Raw genomic sequence first — 19844 nt, forward strand, 5'->3', positions numbered from 1 at the left:
CTTCCTGAAATGTTCTGTGTGTAGACAAGTATGTATGCCCTTTTAAGCCATGTTTACCTTTACTAACTTCATGTAACTTAAATATCAATATATACAGATTGATCACATCCTTTTGTACTAGCCTCAGGCTATTTTGTTAGTGGTTCTACCATACTTTTGTTCTGTATTGCCCCTTTTCTCTCTGTTCTTCCAATATTCAATAGATGCCAGTGCACTTCTTTTTTTTTTTTTTTTTTTTTTTAATGCCCCAGACTCATTATAGGCTGTGGCTTTCTCCTCAGAAAAATTAACATACAAGTGAAATACTACCTTTCAGTGGTTCCTCTTGCCCTTGCAATATTCTTTTAGGGTTCTGTGAGCCCTGTTAGTATTTTCTGCTTTGCAATCATTAAACCACCTTCTGATTCCCTTGGCCTTGCCCTTTACTTAAGTTGAGAATGGTCTATTTGCCTTTATAATAGTTGATCTCTCTTAACTATTAGAATTTGTCAACGTTATATTTTTAGGGTTGGGGGTGTGTGATGATGAATTACCTTTGCAGACAATATTGCACATACTGGAAGGGAAAAGGAAAAAAGTATAAAGAGGCAAAAAATATAATGACAACCAATAAAGAGTGGAAAGAAATGAGGTACAAAATGGGATAAATAAAAAAGAAAATAGAATTAAAGGAGGAAAAAAGTGTAGTACTGTGATCACAGTGTGGTAATTGGGCATGGTGTAAGAAATGGGCTGGTATATTAGAGAAAATAGTAAATATACAGAATAGTTGGACATGGGATGGGTAACTGCCAGTTTATGGTTTGAAGGATCCAAGTTTGGTTGTAGTGGACCTTTAGGAAGAGTGACTGCTGCATTAACTCATTACTGCTGGTTTGCCTTATATGTGCACCAATGGTCCCTGGGTCAAGACTGTAGCATGACATCCATACAGTGGCCTTAATTGGTTGTAGAATGGTAAATTTCATTTGAATCATAATCAGTTAATGGCAGAAAGGATCTTGAGGCTTGGGCTCAAAGCAGTTCTAACTTCATAGCCTCTATAATGACTAACATGAATGGAGAAGAGATTAAAAAACAACAACACAGTAGGCAGTGAGTGCTTTAGAAGAAGGGTACTTATTGGGGTAAGTTGACTATAGGATGCTGGACCAATCATTTCTGGTTATAATTTTTAAATTTTCTTTTCAGCAGATGATAATTATCAGTTTCTTTCACTGACATTCTTTATTATTACAATTTTTTGATTGGTATGGTTATTTTGAAATCTCATGTCTTTTTTTGTGGGTTAGGATCATACCTTTGTGTCACATCCATGATATAAGAAAAATTAAGAAACATGAGCATCTGTTGGGATTTGGAAGAACAGGGAAAAAGGAAAATGAGAGTGAACTTATGGTATAGCCATACAGTGGAATAGCATAAAACTCTCAAAAAAGAATGTGATCAATTTGTATATAGTGAAATTTATAGACGTACTCCTCTTTTGAGGCAGAGTCTCTGGATATTTATTTTGACTTCTTAAGTTCATACTTTGTTCTTTTATTATTTTAGACTCTCCAGGCAGCTGAACTTATTGACTCAGAATTTCGAGCAGGAATGAGCAATAGACAAAAGAATAAAGCTAAAAGAATGGCCAAGTTATTTGCAAAACAGAGATCCAGGGATGCAGCGGAAACCAATGAGAAGAGGTAGAAATCTTTTTTTTGCTATTCATTTTAAATAGTACTGCTATATACCTTAAATCTGTGTCTTCTTGATCTCTAAAACATTTTGCTGATATTGTCTCTAGCTGTGGAGTACCATTTGGATAGTCTTGCTCATCTGTCAGAGAGTATTTACTATTATAGGGACCAGGACAACTTCCCAGAAAAATCTGCATGCAGATGTTTTCCTTACTAATTATGAACTCTGAATGAGGGCTGAAGGTCTTCCAAGGGGAGCACATTTCAGGCAGAGGCAACAGTGTAAATGCCTTAATCATGGAGTATCCAAGAAATAGAAAGAAGGGCCATATAGCCAGGATGAGTGGACGGAAATGAGAGTAGTAAAGCATGAAGTTAGAAAGATGATGGTGTAAGGGCCACAAGTTAAATAGTTCATTAGTAAAATGAAAACTATTATTGTATTACATTACCTGTTTCTTAGGCTGATGACTAAACCAAATAACAGTTAATAATTAAGGCTTGTTTACCTAACTTGTTATAGGAAAGAACTCTATGGTTAAACTCATGGGCCTCACATTCTTTTTTTTCTCTCTCTCATGTTATTAATGAGTCAGTAAAATCGAACTGTGACCTTCTAGTTGATAGGTCGATGCTCAACCACTGAGCCATACTGACTCAGTGGTTAAGTGGTTAATTATAGTTATTTGATATATAAAATTATAAATAATTCATAAGAATATGCCAAAACATTTGTTCAAATGATGGGTTTTCTTATTGTGATTCACATTATCATTCACGTTTCAAACAGAGGCTTTATTTATTTATTTGTTTGTTTATTTATTTATTTTTAGCAATGATAGCACTGATGGAGAGCCAGAAGAAAAGAGACGAAAAATATCAAATGTTGTTATTAATCAGTCTGCAAATGATTCCAAAGTCTTGATTGATAATGTTCCAGATAGTTCTTCCTTAATTGAAGAGGTACTATTGAAATGGCCTAAAGTGTCCTTTGAAATTGTTTATAATTTTTTCATACTAATGTGTCTGTAGATAGTATTTAATAATCTGTCAATTGAAATAAATTGTATTAAAAATCTTAATAAAAATTTTAATTAGTTAAGCATGTTAAGACCTGTTATTATTGTAGCTCTACATAAATACACTTTATTAAATTACTTAAATTTTTAGCATAAAATAGACCTTTTGATTTAGTAGTAATATTGTTCATTTTTTATTTAGACAAATGAATGGCCTTTGGAAAGCTTTTGTGAAGAACTTTGCAATGACCTTTTTAATCCCTCCTGGGAGGTATGATTTCTTTCTTTTCTTTTTAAACCTATTTTATTTTTTTGGTATTAATTTTTAAATTGAATTTACTGGGGTGACATTGGTTAATAAAATTATATAGGTTTCAGGTATACAGTTCTATAATACATCATTTATATATTGTATTGTGTATTTATCACCCCAAGTCAAGTGTTTATTTAGGTTCTTTGCCCATTTTATATTGTATTAGTTTTGGGTTTTTCTTTGTGTTGAGTTTTTTTAAGTTCTTTATAAATTTTATCCTCTTACCATACTGTTGTCTGTGTCTCAGAGTTGTTTGCTTAATCTCTTCAACTTGTTCTGGCCAGTTTTGCTCAGTGGGTAGAGCATCGGCCTGTGAATGAAGGGTCTTGTGTTCGATTCCAGTCAAGTGCGTCGTATGAGTATGATGTTGCTGTGAGTTTGTCAGATATGGCTTTTATTATGTTGAGGTATGCTTCCTCTGTTCCCACTTTGCTGAGAATTTTTATCATAAATGGGTGCTGGCTTTTGTTAAATGCTTTCTCTGCATCTATTGTTATGATCATATGATTTTTGTCCTTCAATTTGTTTATGTGGTATATCACATTTAGTGATTTGTGATATTGTACCAACTTTGCATTCCCAGAATAAATCTCATTTGATCATGGTGCGTGAACTTTTTAATGTATTGCTGGACCTGGTCTGCTAATATTTTGTTGAAGATTTTAGTATCTGTGTTCATTAAGGATATTGACTTATAATTTTCTTTCTTTGTAGTGTCTATTCCAAGTTTTTTAAAATACTGGCTTTGTAAAATGAGCTTGGAAGTCTTCTCTCCTCTTGAACTTTTTGGAATCATTTGAGGATAGGTGTTAGTTCTTCTTTAAGTATTTGGTAAAATTCACCTGTGAAGCCATCCAGTCTAGGACTTTTGTTTGTTGAGAATTTTTTTTACTGCTTCTGTTTCGTTACTTGTAATTTAATTATTTAGATTTCATGATTCTTCCTGATTCACTTTTGGAAGATTGTATGTTTCTAAAAATTTATCTATTTTTTCCAGGTTGTCCAATTGTATTTCTTTGGTGTTAGTTATTACTTCTCTTTCCTTTCTATTTTATTTATCTGTGTCCTCCTTATTCTTGATTTATTCTGGTTAAAGGTTTGTCAGTCTTGTTTGTCTTTAAAACACACACACACACACACACACACACACACACACACACACAAAGAACATAACACATCCAGCCCTTGGTTTCATTGCTCTTTTGTATTTTTTAGACTATTTTAGTTACTTCTGCTCTGATCTTTATTTCTTCCTTCTATGCACTTTGGGCTTTGTTGTTATTTTTCTAGTTTCTTTAAGTTTAAAGTTAGGCTGAAACCAGTTTGGCTCAGTGGATAGAGCGTTGGTCTGCGGACTGAAAAGTCCCAGGTTCGATTCTGGTCAAGGGCATGTACATTGGTTGCGGGCACATCCCCAGTAGGGGATGTAAAGGAGGTAGCTGATCGATGTCTCTCTCTCTCATCGATGTTTCTAGCTCTCTATTCCTCTCCCTACATCTCAGTAAAAAATCAATAAAATATATATTAAAAAAAAGTGTAAAGTTAGATTATTTAAGTTTTTTAAAATTTTTTTTTTATTTCCTGAGGTAGGCATGTAATGCTACGAATTTCTGTCTTAGGACTGCTATGTCCCATAGATTTTTGGGTTGTTGTGTTCTCATTTTCATTTATTTCAAGGTATCTTTTGATTTCTTCCTTGTTCTCATTGCTTATAACCTCTTATTTAGCCTCCACGTCTTTGTCTGTTTTACAGGGTTTTTTTCTTGTGATTGATTTCTAGTTTTATACCATTACGGTCAGAGAAGATGCTTGACATGATTTCACTCTTCTTAAATTTACTGAGAGTTGTTTTGTGTCCTAACCTGTGTTCTGTCCTAAAAAATGTTTCATGTGCATTTAAAAATATATATATATATTCTGCTGTTTTGGGGTGAAATGCTTTGAAGATATCAATCAAATCCATCTGATTTAGTGTGTCATTTAAGGCTGCTGTTTATTTTTATGGTTTCTGTGTCCTTTTCATGCTGTTGTAATTCTCAGTAAGTTCCTTGAGCATCCTTATAACCCCTCCCCCCTCTTTTTTTTTTTTTTTTTTTTTACTCTATATCTGATAAATTGCTTGCATCCATTTCATTTTTTTTTTTTTCCTTGAGATATCACCTGTTTTTTTCCTTTGGGGTCTGTTTTTTTGTCTCCCCATTTTAGCTGCATTTTTGTGTTTGTTTCTGTGTATTAGGTAGATCTGCTATGACTCCCAGTCTTGGTAGGATAGCCTTATGTAGTAGGTGTCCTGTGGGACCAGTCATGCGGTTTCTTTGACCACCTGAGCTGAGTGCTCTAGGAATGATGTCAGGAGGAACCCCGGTAGCTGAGATTTCTCTCCTGAATCTCAGCCGCCACTTATGGGAGCATGGCCAGCCCTCACTTCTCCACATGTCCTACTAGTCTCGCTGTCTACGGTTTCTTTGGTATAATTTTTCTAGCTTTATTTTCTTTGCCAATGAAGGGAACCACGTCGAGCACAATCTGTTTTGTCATGCTTATTCTTCACTCGTGTCCTTTTCAGGACCCCTGCTCAAGGCCTTTTATATTACCAAGTAGAAAACTTTGGACTGATTTTTGCCTTTCATATCATTTTTGTTGTATTTCTTTAGTGATTTGTTCATTTCTTTGTATTATAGTTCAGTCTCTATAATACAAAGGCTTGTACATCTCTCCAAGACAGTAAAAATTTCCTTTGGACAATTTTGATTAAAAGAAGAAATTTCCACAACAGCTTTTAAACCTCAAATATATATATATATTTTTTTTTAATTTCCTTGGTTTTTATTTTATTTTATTTTTTTTATTTTTTTTTTTTAATAAGTTTTTATTTTTCATATTATTACAAATGTTCCTCCCCCCCCCCCCCACCATTGCTCTCCTCCACCAGGTTCCCACCCCACCCTCTGCCCTTTCCCCTCTCCCCATTGTCCTCATCCATAGGTGCACAGTTTATGTTCAGTCTCTTTCCACGCCCCCCTCTCCCCTTTTCCCCAAGAATCGTCAGTTCACTCCCCTTCCATACCTCTGATTCTATTATATTCAACAGTTAATATTGTTCATCAGATTTTTTTAATTTCCTTGGTTTTTAGATTCACTTGTTGATAATTACGTATTTGTTGTTCATAATTTTTATCTTTGTTTACTTTCTCTTCTGAAAGAACCCCCTTCAGCAATTCATATAATTCTGGTTTGGTGGTGATGAACTCCTTTAGCTTTTTTTTATTAGTGAAGCTCTTTATCTGGCCTTCGATTCTGAGTGATAGCTTTGCTGGGTAGCTTATTTTTGGCTGTAGGTTCTTGCTATTCATCACCTTGAATATTTCTTGCCATTCCCTTCTGGCCTGCATGGTTTCTGTTGAGAAGTCAGCTGACAATCGTATAGGTGCTCCTTTATAAGTTACTACCTTCTTTGCTCTTGCTTCTTTTAATATTCTCTCTTTATCTTTTGCTCTTGGAATTTTAATAATGATGTGTCTCGGTGTGGTCCTCTTTGGATTCCTTTTGTTTGGAGTTCTGTGCGCTTCCTGGACTTGTAAGTCAAATTCTTTCACCAGGTGGGGGAAGTTTTCTGTCACTATTTCTTTCAGTATGTTTTCAATATTTTGCTCTCTCTCATCTTCTGGAACCCCCATAATTCTGATGTTGGTTCGCTTGAAGTTGTCCCAGAGGTTTCTTACATTATCTTCAATTTTCTGGATTCTCTTGCCTTCTAGCTTCTGTGGAGGAGTGTCTTCTGGCTCTTTATGTTCCAAATCTTTGACTTGATTCTTGCGATCTTCCCTTCTGTTTTTAGGACTCTGTAGAATATTTTTTATTTCAGACAATGTATTCTTTATTTCTTGTTGATCCCTTATCATTTCTTGTTGACTCCTTATTAATTCTAGTTGATCTCTTTTCATATCCTCATAGGCCTTATCCATCTTTTCTAGGAAATTCTTGAAAAACCTTATAAGCGTAGATTTGAACTCTATATCCAGACGCTTTTTGTCCTCCATTTCTTTCGTTTGTGATCTATTTTGTTGTCGCATTTCGCAGTTACAGATGGGACGGGGTTTCAGGGTGGAGCCTGCAGCTTTGGCTTCCGTCAGCCCCGCCCTATGCGGGTCCTTCAGTGCTCGCTGCCGGCGCCTCTGAGAGAAAGGTGCCCTCGATTTTCGCCTGCTGCCAAACAGTCTATGCTCTCCCACAATGAGCCCGGTATTGGGGTTCAGTTCAGTTGGAAGTGGAGTTGGAGGTGGCGTTCACAGCAGTCTGGAGCCCCAGTCTCCTTCCCGTCAGGGCAATCCCGCGGCACAGCCTACCGTCCCTTCTCTGGGGGCAGTGTGCGCGCCTCCGGGACCTCCTTTCTCCGCTACCCCGGGGTTCCGACTTACAGCCCAGCTCCCTATGGCTGAGCCTGAGTCCCCGGGGTCTGGGGAACTGGGATTCAGAGCAGTCAGGGGCCCAGCACAGTCGGAGTTTTATCTCCTTTCCGCTAGGGAACGCCCGCCAGGCACTCGGCCTCCCTCCTCTCCGGCTCCGTCCTCTCCGCGCGCGCCGCGTGTCTCCGTACCTTGGGCTTTTACAGCTCCTCCGTGCTTCCTTCTGGTTTTCTCCTTGCTTCTTGTTGTAGGATTTCCAGTCAGTCGACTTTCCTGTAGTTCTGGGTAATGTCCATTTTATATTTTAGTTGTATTTTATTAAAATTGTTGTGTGCGGCTGCGGCTAGTTGCCTACCCGAGCAGCCATCTTGGATTCTCCCCCTCAAATATATTTCTTCAAAGAAAATCTTTAACAGGTCCTCGTATGTAAGAGAGATGAAAGTAAAGTTCCTCTGGTTAAAGTTGAGGTTTGGTGGTCTCAAACCATTCTCTTCCTCTTTTATTGGCCTCTGGGTAATTTCAAAGACACTGGTTTGGAGTACCTTTTAGCAGACTTTCTGCTCCTTGATAATATTTCTGTTAAAAACTATTCATGCTTTAACTCACAAGAGATCTTGGAATAAGTGGGTGCAGTGTCAGTAGCCTGTTTTCTACCTTCCAAATGTCACTTCAGAAGGATACAGGGCTATAGTGAAGCATTAGTCATGAGATATTTTATTTGAATTGTCTTCTTTTGCCACTTAACACTGGTAGCGTTACAACTTAGTTTTGATGCATATATTCTAAAATATTGATATTGGGACTATGGAGAACAATATGATACTTTCTTTAATGTGGATAATGCTGAATGCAAATAGAGGGTACAAGAGGGACAGCCAAGTAGATTACATATATCTCGGGAGAGTATTAGAATAGCTATTATCTTAGCTTGATTTAAAAAACGTTTTACATAACCAAAATTATAACATTTATAAATGTATTTCTCCTTGGATAGTAGAAGAAAAAAACATTTTGTGAAATGTCACTTAGTTTATTTTAATTTCTTTAAAATTTAATATTCCCTTTTCAAATTAAAGAAAAGTTAAATTTGGTGTCTTAAGCATTTAACCTCTGACATTTGTTTTCTGGTTATTTTTAGGTTCGACATGGTGCAGGCACTGGACTTAGGGAAATACTTAAAGCTCATGGGAAAAGTGGTGGTAAAATGGGAGACAGTACTTTAGAAGAGGTAAGTCTAGTAAAGAAACAATTATTATCAAGTTTTAGTAGTTGACTCTTTCCAAGTTAGAGAAGTAGCAGAGCATGTACCATAAGGTAGAAATGAAAGGAAAATAAGAATTATGGAAAGGTGATTTTGAGGGGAAGAGTATAAGTAAAGAGGTTAGGAAAAAGTTTATTTATAGACAGGAACAACAAGTTCACAGGAAAGATGTTCAGAAACCTTGAGTGGAAAAATACATAGAAGTAAGAATATTTGAGCAGCACATAATGGATTAGAAAAGTAGAGTAAAATGAATAAGAGGATACTTTAGAGGTCAGTGAGCAATATGATTGATGTAGCATGGAGACACTGGTAACAGAATAGATAGTAAGTAAATGATAGATACATTTGATATTAAAGTAGTCTTAAGTAGTTTCTTCATTTCTCTTGGAGTGCAAGTAGTATAATATAATTTATGAATTTTAAAGATATTGGTATAGTGTATCTGAATCTAATAAGAGGATGTGGTTAATATTAAAGATAGCATTTGGAACTCTAATATATTTTGGTCATTGTTCCTACAGCTAAAAGAATCCATTCCAGTATTTTAGTTTTTTGTTTTAGACCTAATATGTTTCTCCAAGCCCCAATACAAAAGTGTGATCTTTATTACTAAAAAATGATTGTTTAACAGATGATTCAGCAGCATCAAGAATGGTTGGAAGACTTGGTTATTAGACTCCTTTGTGTTTTTGCATTAGACAGATTTGGAGACTTTGTTTCTGATGAAGTAAGTATCACCTAAGAGAGGCTTTGCCCAATTAAATTTCAAATTCAGCAAGATAAGCCTTTTGAAATATGAGTTTTCTTTCTTTCTCATTTGCAGGTTGTGGCACCAGTTCGTGAAACTTGTGCTCAAACCTTAGGTGTGGTGTTAAAACACATGAATGAAACAGGAGTTCATAAGACGGTGGATGTGCTGCTTAAGTTACTTACACAAGAACAGTGGGAAGTTAGACATGGTGGTCTGCTAGGAATAAAATACGCTTTGGCAGTTCGTCAGGTAACATTCAGTTTTTGAAGCATATATGGGAGAGTTTCACCCCCCCCCCCCCCCCCCCAGTTCTTTTCATTAATTACACGAAATGGCCCTAGATTCTTACTGTTACAGGTAAGTCAATCCTTCAAGATTTGCTTTTTTAGATAGTGTCATAGAGACAGGTTCAAATATCAATTTAAATAGAAACCAAAAGATGATGAATTAGGTTTGGAAACCTGCTATTGTTTCATAGCAAGATCAATTCTAGGTGAGATTCCATTGTATGTGATCCCAGGAATGGCCTCTGAAGGCTGGCTCTCTTGAGGAACTTGAAAAAAGAGTGGATTAGAATACAGACAAGCAGGAAGGGATTGCTTTTCTTTCCCTCTTCTCATACCCTTTTTGGCTATCAGTGGGGTTGAATGAGAAATAGGCATTAAGGTTCTAATACCAGGGTTTTCTATGTATGTATGGTCACACAGGAAATTCATAGTCTTACCTTGAGAACATGTTCTGATTTTTTAAATCACACTGAATAATTAAGTACTTGATATTGTAGTCTTTTTGCAAATAAGATTAGCTATATAGGCTCCTATTGATGTTATTTTTCTTTCTGTTTATGTGATTCCTTTTTAATAAAAATTTGGATTTATATTTTTATATGGCAAGTTTAATAAAAAATGTTGAAGCACAATGTTTGTACTACAGAAAATTAGTTTATTTTGATGTACTTTTTTTACAGGATGTAATTAATACTTTATTGCCTAAAGTTTTAACTAAAATAATTGAAGGACTCCAGGACCTTGATGATGATGTCAGAGCTGTTGCTGCAGCATCATTAGTACCTGTGGTAGAAAGCCTTGTATATCTTCAGACACAAAAGGTACATTTTTTTTTTTTTTAATATTCTTCTTATATAGCTTGTTTACATTTGAGGTATAAAGTATTAGAAAAAAAACATTGACAACTTTATTTCCCTTACCCTCCATTTTTCTTATGACAGCCCTCTGGTATATATAATTCAATTATACATTATCCTTAGGAAGAGTGAATTGTGTCTATTAATGTTCTTCCCATTCACATACACACACTATTTCCTTGAGAAAAAGGCAAACATTTCTTCTTTAGTTTACTCTTGGTTTGTTTTGATTTTTTGTTTTTTAATCTGGTCTCATTTTTTGAAGTGACTCTTTCTTCTCAAGGTCTATCTGTTTCTCTTGTATTATCAAAACCAGAACCGTATATTTGGAAGTGCAGCAAACAGTATTTTACAAATGAAATTTGTCTTTAGTACTGTTTTAAATAAAATTACAAAGAGGGTCATGTCTATATGTCAATGCTGTATTGTTTTCAAAGTTTAGTTTTTACATAAAATAAAGTATTGGATCTTTTATTTCCTGAATTCTCTCTCTCAATTAGGAAGAGAAGTTTCAAAATAATTGTGAGTGGCATTAAAAATGGGTAGGAAATTGTTAAAGGCAAATAATATCCCCTTCTTAACTTTGCTCAAAACTGACTCTATTCAAGATCATTGGGAATGTATATGTTGTTGAATTAGTAATGACTCCTGGGATACAAACAATCTGGCATGGCTTGTGAATATATTGTGTAAAATTAGTAACTGTTTCCTTGATAACTGATCTTACAGGTACCCTTCATTATAAATACATTATGGGATGCTCTTCTGGAACTAGATGATCTAACAGCTTCAACTAATAGTATTATGACTCTTCTTTCATCCCTGTTAACTTACCCTCAAGTCCAACAATGCAGGTAATTATTTCTATTTAGTGGAATAAAGTTAGAAGTACTTACTACATAAATTTTCAGATATTTAAAGCCTAAAAATACAATAGTCTAGCTTTTATTTTTAATTTAAAAAATATTTTTATTGATTTCAGAGAGGAAGGGAGAGAGAAGAGAGAGAGAGAGAGATAGAAACATCAATGATGAGAGAGAATCATTGATTGGCTGCTTCCTACATGCCCTCTACTGGGGATTGAGCCTGCAACCCTGGTATGTGCCCTTGACTGGAATTGAACCTGGGACCCTTCAGTCACAGGCTGATGCTCTATCCACTGAGCAAAACCAGCTAGGGCAATAGTCTAGCTTTTAGGAACAATACTAAAGTTGGTGATGCCAAAGACTACAATTTTCAGGAAGTCCCCTCCCTCCCTCCCTCCCAAACTATCTAGCCACTAGCACATTTGGGACAGGAATTTAAAAAGTTCATATTCTTTTATGCGTGGGTTACTTTGGTTATAGAAGTCTTCATCTTATTCATCTTATAATAGTTGACTTCAGAAATATAATTATTGCATTTTATTTTCACCTCTTGCTCCACAATATAGGATTTTGCCTAATTTAGTGATATTTAGTTACTAGAATTATCATTGAACATCAGCATTGCATTTTCCAAAATTTGCTCCTGTAGGCACTTTTCCCTTGTAATGTTTACTTCAACTCTTGTTCTTGATATCAAGAATTACTCATCAGGAAGAGGATACATAATAATCTTCTATATATATAAAACCCTAAGCGACCGGTCAACTGTTTCACCAGTCGCTAAGACACGCACTAACCACTGGGGGCAGACTCTCAGCTCAGGAGCTGCCGCCCTTTGGTCAGTGCACTCCCACAGCAGGAGCAACACTCAGCAAGCTTACTGAGCGGCGGCAAGCGGTGCGGGCCGTGATGAGCAGGAGTGACGTGGCACCTGGCCTGGACTCGGGTATCTCCCTGGCCGCCTGCTGCTTTGCCAGCAGTTTGACGTTCCCTGGAGGTCCTGGATTGTGAGAGAGCATAGGCCAGGCTGAGGGACCTTACCGGTGCACGAATATAATGTGCAAAGGCAGAGAGATTGAGTGAATCCAAAAACATAAATAAAAAAATTTACTTTTTTATCCTAATATTTGAAATGAAGATCAGCTAATGAATGTATTCCCTGCTTTTTAGATTGTACAAGTAAATGAATAGAAAAATTGAGGTGATAGTGCATATAGGGAGTAAATGAGTTAATCTTGTGAAACCTCTTCACAAGCTACAAAATGCATGAGCTTTTAATTATCCTTAGTTAGGGATTGGCAACCTTTTTGTGAAGTCAAATAATTATCTTTATGGCTTTACAGGCCATGTGATCTCTCAAAATTACTTGACTCTGCAGATAATAGTTTTGGCTTTGTGGGCCATGTGATCTCTTGTCAGAATTACTCAACTCTGCTAATGTAACACAAAAGCAGCCATAAACAATACATAAGAGTAAATATATCTGTTTTCAATAAAACTTTAAAATATATATATATTTTATTAATTTTTTTACAGAGAGGAAGGGAGAGGGATAGAGAGCTAGAAACACTGAGAGAGAAACATTGATCAGCTGCCTCTTGCACACCCCCCCACTGGGGATGTGCCTGCAACCAAGGTACATGTGCTTGACCAGAATCCACCCCGGGGACCTTTCAGTCTGTAGGCCGGCGCTCTATTTACTGAGCCAAACAGGTTTCGGCCCAATAAAACTTCTATTTAAAAACCAGGTAGAGTGGATTTAGTCTGTGGGCCTTAGATTTATTGACACCTGGTCTAAATAAAGAAGTTAGGACTTTTAAAAAATCACCAACTAGATAAGAGTTAGGAAAGCTACAAAATGAAAATGAAAGAAAATGAAAATGAAAGAATGTAGTGAGAAGTTTGTTGCCACAATGTGAAATAAAGTATTTTTTAATCCCCCCCCCTCAAATTGCTTTATTGGAACATTTGCTTCATATATTGTGCTATTTGGCAGATAATTTTTAGTTTATGTCAGAAGAAATGCAGCATGTAATTTGGAGCATGAGAAGTTACACTATTAACAAGACGTTGTTACTGTGCTTTTACATATTTTGAGTATGTTGCATGTGTATTAAATGTGTAAATTAATGTAAGAAGTCATGTTTTTTATACAAACCTTCAAGTATTGAAGTATTAAAAGATAGGCCTTAAGTATTAAAAGATAGACCTTCTGAGAGGAACTACATAACAACAGATAGTTACATTGACCTATTTTTTATTCATGCCTTTTTCTACAGAGGTATGTATTCCAAATGCTACTTACAAATCATTTCCTTATTCCAGGTAACTTTTATAAATCACTCATGGATATGACAGGAGTCTTATGGTTCAAGTTGTTAGCCAAGATGTGGCTTTGTTTGCTTCCCTATTTAAAATATAACCTATAAGAAGGAAGATATTTTTGAGTTTTCTTAACTTAGTAATGCTAAATCAGGATACATTTCAAAGTTACTACCATACCACCTTTTGCTCATTTGACATGTGGCAGAGATGGCCTCAGAGTGAATGTAAGTGATGTGTATGTTATGGTTGCCCACAGGATAGGAGTAAGGATTAGCAGTCCTGCTTTTGTGTAGGTTTACTACCAGCTAAGATACATGTCCCATTTTTTTTTTTTTTAAGTAAGAACAGATTGAGAATAAAAACATATTGGAAACTTCTAATTTGATAAAGGTAATTTATGACATTAGCACCATAGAAAAATCTAATATTAATATTTCAGTTCTTTATGACTATTGCATTTGCTCTGACTATAGTGGTGCTGTAATAACAGTTTTAAATAAGGGTATTAAATGAAGGTTCATATGAAAATTATATTTTTAGACCTTACTCTCTAAAAAGATAATAGGTCCACCAGGAAATCATATTTATATAATGTATCAATGGAGTTTCAACTGAGAATAATTAGATTAACTTGTTTCTTCTTCATTAGTATTCAACAGTCACTCACAGTTTTAGTTCCACGTGTCTGGCCATTTTTGCATCACACTATATCATCAGTTCGAAGAGCAGCATTGGAAACTCTGTTTACGTTATTATCAACACAGGACCAGGTAAGAAGGAATAACTATATATAGCAATCTTGAAATTTATGTAAATTAATTTTTAAAAGTAAATTGAATCATCAGGTTACTGTTACTGTATATCCAAAGATCAAGAGAATGCTGGGCCTAGTAGAAATAAGATGGTGACCATGTAGACACAAAAGGATATAATCATGATGAAGGCAGGTATATTTTAATAGTAATATTTTCATGTAGATTACATTACTAGCACTTGAAATAGTGTTTAACACTTAGAAGGCCCTCAGTAAATATTATGAAAAATTGAATAGTCCCTTCCTCTCAAAGACCTGTTATTCTGTCTTGGCTGATGAATTTGATGATTGGCAGAACCCATCTCAGATTAGAAGGCTACATTTGAAGCTCTGTAGTACTTCTAAAGACTAACAATGAAATTGCTAGGCACTTGCTTCTTCTTAAGGATAACTCAATTTTTTAAGAGCATGGTATTTCCAATGATAGAATACTTTAGAAGTCACACACTGAACTGTCTATAGCAATCATTCAGGTAATATTCACATTCCTATTTTTTAAATGAACCTATGGGTCAATTTAGAATTTAGAGAAATATTGTAAGGAATTCATTCATTTTTCTTTTCTTTTTTTTTTTTTTTTTTTAAAGTAATTGGTTTTGTTTTTGTTTTTGTTTTTTTTATTGATTTTGTACAGAGAGGAAGGGAGAGAGATAGAGAGTTAGAAACATCGATGAGAGAGAGTCATCGATCAGCTGCCTCTTGCACAACCCCTACTGGGGATATGCCCGCAACCAAGGTAGTACATGCTCTTGACCGGAATCAAACCCGGGACCCTTCTGTCCCCAAGCCGACTCTCTATCCATTGAGCCAAACCAGTCTTGGCAGAATTCATTCATTTTTCATGCTCTTATTTATAAGTGCTACAGTTTGAGCCAGTGATCTTTAAAAAGCATTTGTTAATTATTTTAGACAATAGATTATAGTACAGATAAATGTCTCCTTTGTGTTCACTAACCATGCATTTCTATGTGAACTAGGGATATTTCATATAGACTTGCTTTAATCTGCAGCATGCTACTGTGTTGCACTTCTATGAATCAGCATCTTTAAATTTTGTTTTGCATTATCTTTTTTATTTTGTCTACTTAAACTCTTCTGAGGAAAAACTATCAGGTCTGTTTTGTAATCCTCAATTGATCTGGCATGGGTTATTCTGAGTTTTTACTTTATTGTTTTAGTTTTGTTGTTTTTATCTAAATGTTTTTTATATAAGAACTGTATTCTTAAATTCACTTGGATAGGCCTTTTAAAGTTACAAAATTTCTTCCCTTCATGATTTTAAAGTTATAAAATTTCTTCCCTTTGTGGTTTTTTATTTTTTTAATAAGTCCATAGGCTTATTAACACACACACACACATACATACATACATACATACATACATACATACTGGGGGCCCAATGCATGAATTCGTGCACTTTGAAAAGAACTGTGGACCACGAGGCTGCAGTAGGCACAAGGGCCGGGTCTCAGCCCATCCTCCTAGCCCTGGCCCGGCCCCTCCCACTGCAGCCTCCCCGCCCCCCCCCCCCCCCCCACACACACACACACACATCTGCAAGCTGCTGATAGCACGGAGCGATTGGGGCTGGCGCCAGCAGCTGATGCAAGTGGGATCTACGAGTGGTGGCTGCTGTCCCTATCGCCCCTTAGGAACAGGGGGAGGCGGAGAAGCCCTCGGAGGCAATCAGGGCGATCTATGAATGTATTATATCTATCAGTAAACTCCTTTATTGGAATATCTAGATTAACTAGTGTTGATAACCACTAACTGTTGTAGCCAGAACTTTGACTCCAAGATCTAGAAAGGTATGTTTCTGGACATGATCTCTTGTTTTGCTATGTTCTGCTGAACTGGGTGAACTTTTTCATTCCATTTGCATCCAGTCACTTTGTGAATCATGTTTGAAAAGCAGGTTTTGGCATGAAGCTTATATTTAGCAGAAAGATATACCTAAGATTGAGTTGGAATCTGAAGTATACTTAGTCCAGGTTTTAAGAAAATTTAACATGTGCATATGTAGAGAAGGAAAGAAAGGCAAAAAAATAGACTTTGGCTTTAGAGAACATTAGCATACTTTGGTTTGGACATATTTTATAAAGATATGGAAAGGAGAACTGAAGTATAAATATTTAGCTACTTTCAATAAATATTGGTTGAGTACATGAATAGTATAAGGCATTATAAATTATCTAAATACAGAATTGGGTTTGTTGGGGGTGGTGGTGGGGGAGGTTTACAGTGGACCAGAGTAGGATTTCATATCAAATTAGTGAAAGAATTCACTGTGATTCATCACTTTATTTATTTATTTATTAAAATATATTTTATTGATTTTAACACAGAGGAATTGAGAGGGACAGAGAGTTAGAAACGTCGATGAGTGAGAAACACTCTTGCACACCCCCTACTGGGGATGTGCCCGCAACCAAGGTACATGCCCTTGACCGTTGGATTCCTGAATACAGTGGGTGGGTTAATACTTTCCAGGCAAGATTTTTTTAATGTGTCTTTAACTGCTTTTGAAGTGTGTGATGGTGCAATATCATGAAGCAAAATTACTTTGCTGTGTCTTCTGGCACATTCCAGTCATTTCACCATCAAAGCATGGTTCAAATTGACTTGCTCCTTCAGATGACCACTTCTTCCGATGGATGGCATGCGCAGTTTCTGAGCAGCATTTCAAAATGTTCGAAGAATTAGAAAATTGAGTCTCTGAATGGTTTGCCTAAAAACAAGAAAAGTTCTATTGGAACAGTATACACAAATTACCTGAAAGATGGGGGAAATGTGTAGCTAGCGATGGACATTACTTTGAATGAAGCACTTTGATGTTTATCTTAAAATTATCTTGTTTTCTTTGATTACAAAATCAGCCATTATTAACCGGTACACCTAGTAACTCTGGTCCTATCTTTGTTAGTCATTAGTTTTTCATTCGCTAGAAAATTATACATAGCTTTCTACGTTATGCATTATCCCTAGAACTTGTAGCTTCCTGAAATTTCAGTTTAAATTTTCAAATTTCTCTTCCCAAACAACATATGTTTGCTTTAAAAAACTATGGTGGGGTGTGGTGATAGATACTGTGAATTAGTTACTAGAATTTTTCAGTTTGTCAGTCTTATTCAGTAAATTTGTACTTATTTCAACAATAATAGACATGTGAGATTCCTTTCTGAGAATCCTGGGCACACAGTAGATGTTTGGTTGAGCACTATTTGATTACTTACTTTAGGTGAGCTTCTGAATTGTTAAAAAATTTCTTAGGTTGAGGTGCTAAATTTGAGCATAAGGGAATCCCTGAATCCTCTGAAATTGGGAGCACAATGTTACACCTAAATATGTATGTAACTGTGATTTTTCAAAGAAAAGAGTGTGCATAGTTTTCATCAGATTTTCAAAGGGCCCCTGAACCAAAATAGATTAAGAACCTCTGCCTTAATTTTATAGCGAACTCAAAGTAGAGTTTTCTAATTTGAGTATCATCTTATAATTCTTTACTTGGATTATTGGTGAACACAGCAGCAGAATTTAAATTCTGATCAGCCAGCACAGCAGCAGCAATCTGATCATCTTTCAAATTTCCCTGACAAAGCAGTGATATATAATGTAACCAAGGAGATATTGCTGGTTAGAGCTTCCTTCCATGTGGAGAATGATTTTAACATTTTTGAAGCAAAATTTAGTGTTGTTAACCATAATCAGACTTTCTCCAATTTCCTATCAATTATATGCCATTCAATTTCTACAAACTACTGGAATAGTAAATGTGGTGGTGGTGGTCTAAAATCTTGTTAGAATTTATCACTAGTTGAACCTTTTTGATAAAGCTAACTAGTCTTTTTATGGTAATACTTGAGATTATCTGACTTATTTATAACTCTTCAAATAAGCTAATTAATACCTATGAGTTACGTGCTATAGCTTTGATTCTGTTTTTGTTTTCAGAACTCTTCATCTTGGCTTATACCTATTCTGCCTGATATGCTTCGACACATTTTTCAATTTTGTGTTTTAGAAAGCAGCCAGGAAATTCTGGACCTCATTCACAAGGTAATCAATGAATATATCTGTACTCCTTTTCCTAGTAACTTGGTAGTTTTTAAATTTTTTCATAATTGCTATACTGTTTGTTGGTCAGGGATTTTTAAGAAATTAGAAATCATCTAAGAGATTTGAAAAGTCTGAAGATCTGCAAGGTGAGACAAGAAAATAGGCTTCTTATGCAGTATAACAGTATCTTGAAGTGACTTGAATGTGGAATTGTGTTAGTATTGAACTTTATAATATATGCAAAGAATTTCATTGACTTATTGAGATTTTGACAATTATTTTATGGATATTTTTTATTTTAAATGACTTTCATAAAATATTGAAAAATTTTAAAACTTTCTTTTTATTACATTTAAAATGTACAAATCTACCAAAAAACAAAAACAAACAAACAAACAAAAAAACAAACACCCCAGTATTTTTAAAATAGGCCTTTATATTGAATTTTAAAATTAATCTATATTGTTTCTTGAAAATTATTTTTTTTCAATTCACTTTCCCTAAAAATAAGTATTAGGCTTTAGTAGCCCTTACTAGAAAAATTTCACTTTCATATTCCCCCTTCGCTCTGTAGGTTTGGATGGAATTGTTGAGCAAGGCTTCAGTTCAGTATGTGGTAGCAGCTGCTTGTCCATGGATGGGTGCTTGGCTTTGCTTAATGATGCAGCCTTCACATTTACCTATTGATTTAAATATGTTGCTGGAAGTAAAAGCTAGAGCCAAGGTAAGTGAAAGGGCCATACTATATTTGTATGTTTAGCTCACAATAATTAATATGGTAATCACACAGGAAATCTGTATTGTTTTATTTTAAGTGTGATTTTATTAATTTAGCTTAATGGGGAATTATTTTATTAGGATCTTAACAAAATGCATAGTAATTTTTATTCATTGAAATTTTGTGAGAAGAACTGTATTTTACTGAGATTATAACAAATTAAAATATTTTTGATGTTGCTATTAAACTTTAATGATTACTCTTTCATTATTGTTTTATGGTATTTTTTCATTCCCTCTAGGAAAAAACAAGTAGTAAGATACGCCAAGGCCAAAGCCAGAGTAAAGAAGTACTTCAGGAGTACATTGCAGGTGCAGACACCGTTATGGAAGACCCTGCCACCAGGGATTTTGTGGTTATGCGGGCCAGAATGATGGCAGCTAAGTGAGTATACAAAAGTTCAAAAGTCATTTAACACAAAGA

At 35.4% G+C, this 19844-nt stretch overlaps 1 protein-coding gene across 1 annotated transcript in view; it reads left to right on the forward strand.

Moving 5' to 3' along the window:
- Window positions 1-19844, forward strand: part of BTAF1 (B-TFIID TATA-box binding protein associated factor 1) — a 94728-nt gene that overhangs the window by 33601 nt on the left and 41283 nt on the right. The window contains exons 6-17 of the mRNA XM_084904311.1: window positions 1555-1691; window positions 2519-2648; window positions 2907-2975; window positions 8562-8651; window positions 9319-9414; window positions 9511-9687; window positions 10406-10546; window positions 11312-11436; window positions 14423-14543; window positions 18539-18643; window positions 19218-19367; window positions 19663-19805. Of these exons, the coding sequence (XP_084760437.1) occupies window positions 1555-1691; window positions 2519-2648; window positions 2907-2975; window positions 8562-8651; window positions 9319-9414; window positions 9511-9687; window positions 10406-10546; window positions 11312-11436; window positions 14423-14543; window positions 18539-18643; window positions 19218-19367; window positions 19663-19805 (1484 nt within the window). The remainder of the gene's footprint in view (window positions 1-1554; window positions 1692-2518; window positions 2649-2906; window positions 2976-8561; window positions 8652-9318; window positions 9415-9510; window positions 9688-10405; window positions 10547-11311; window positions 11437-14422; window positions 14544-18538; window positions 18644-19217; window positions 19368-19662; window positions 19806-19844) is intronic.

Source organism: Pipistrellus hanaki (genome assembly GCF_964339955.1).
Source record: "Pipistrellus hanaki genome assembly, chromosome: 14".
NCBI lineage: Eukaryota > Metazoa > Chordata > Mammalia > Chiroptera > Vespertilionidae > Pipistrellus > Pipistrellus hanaki.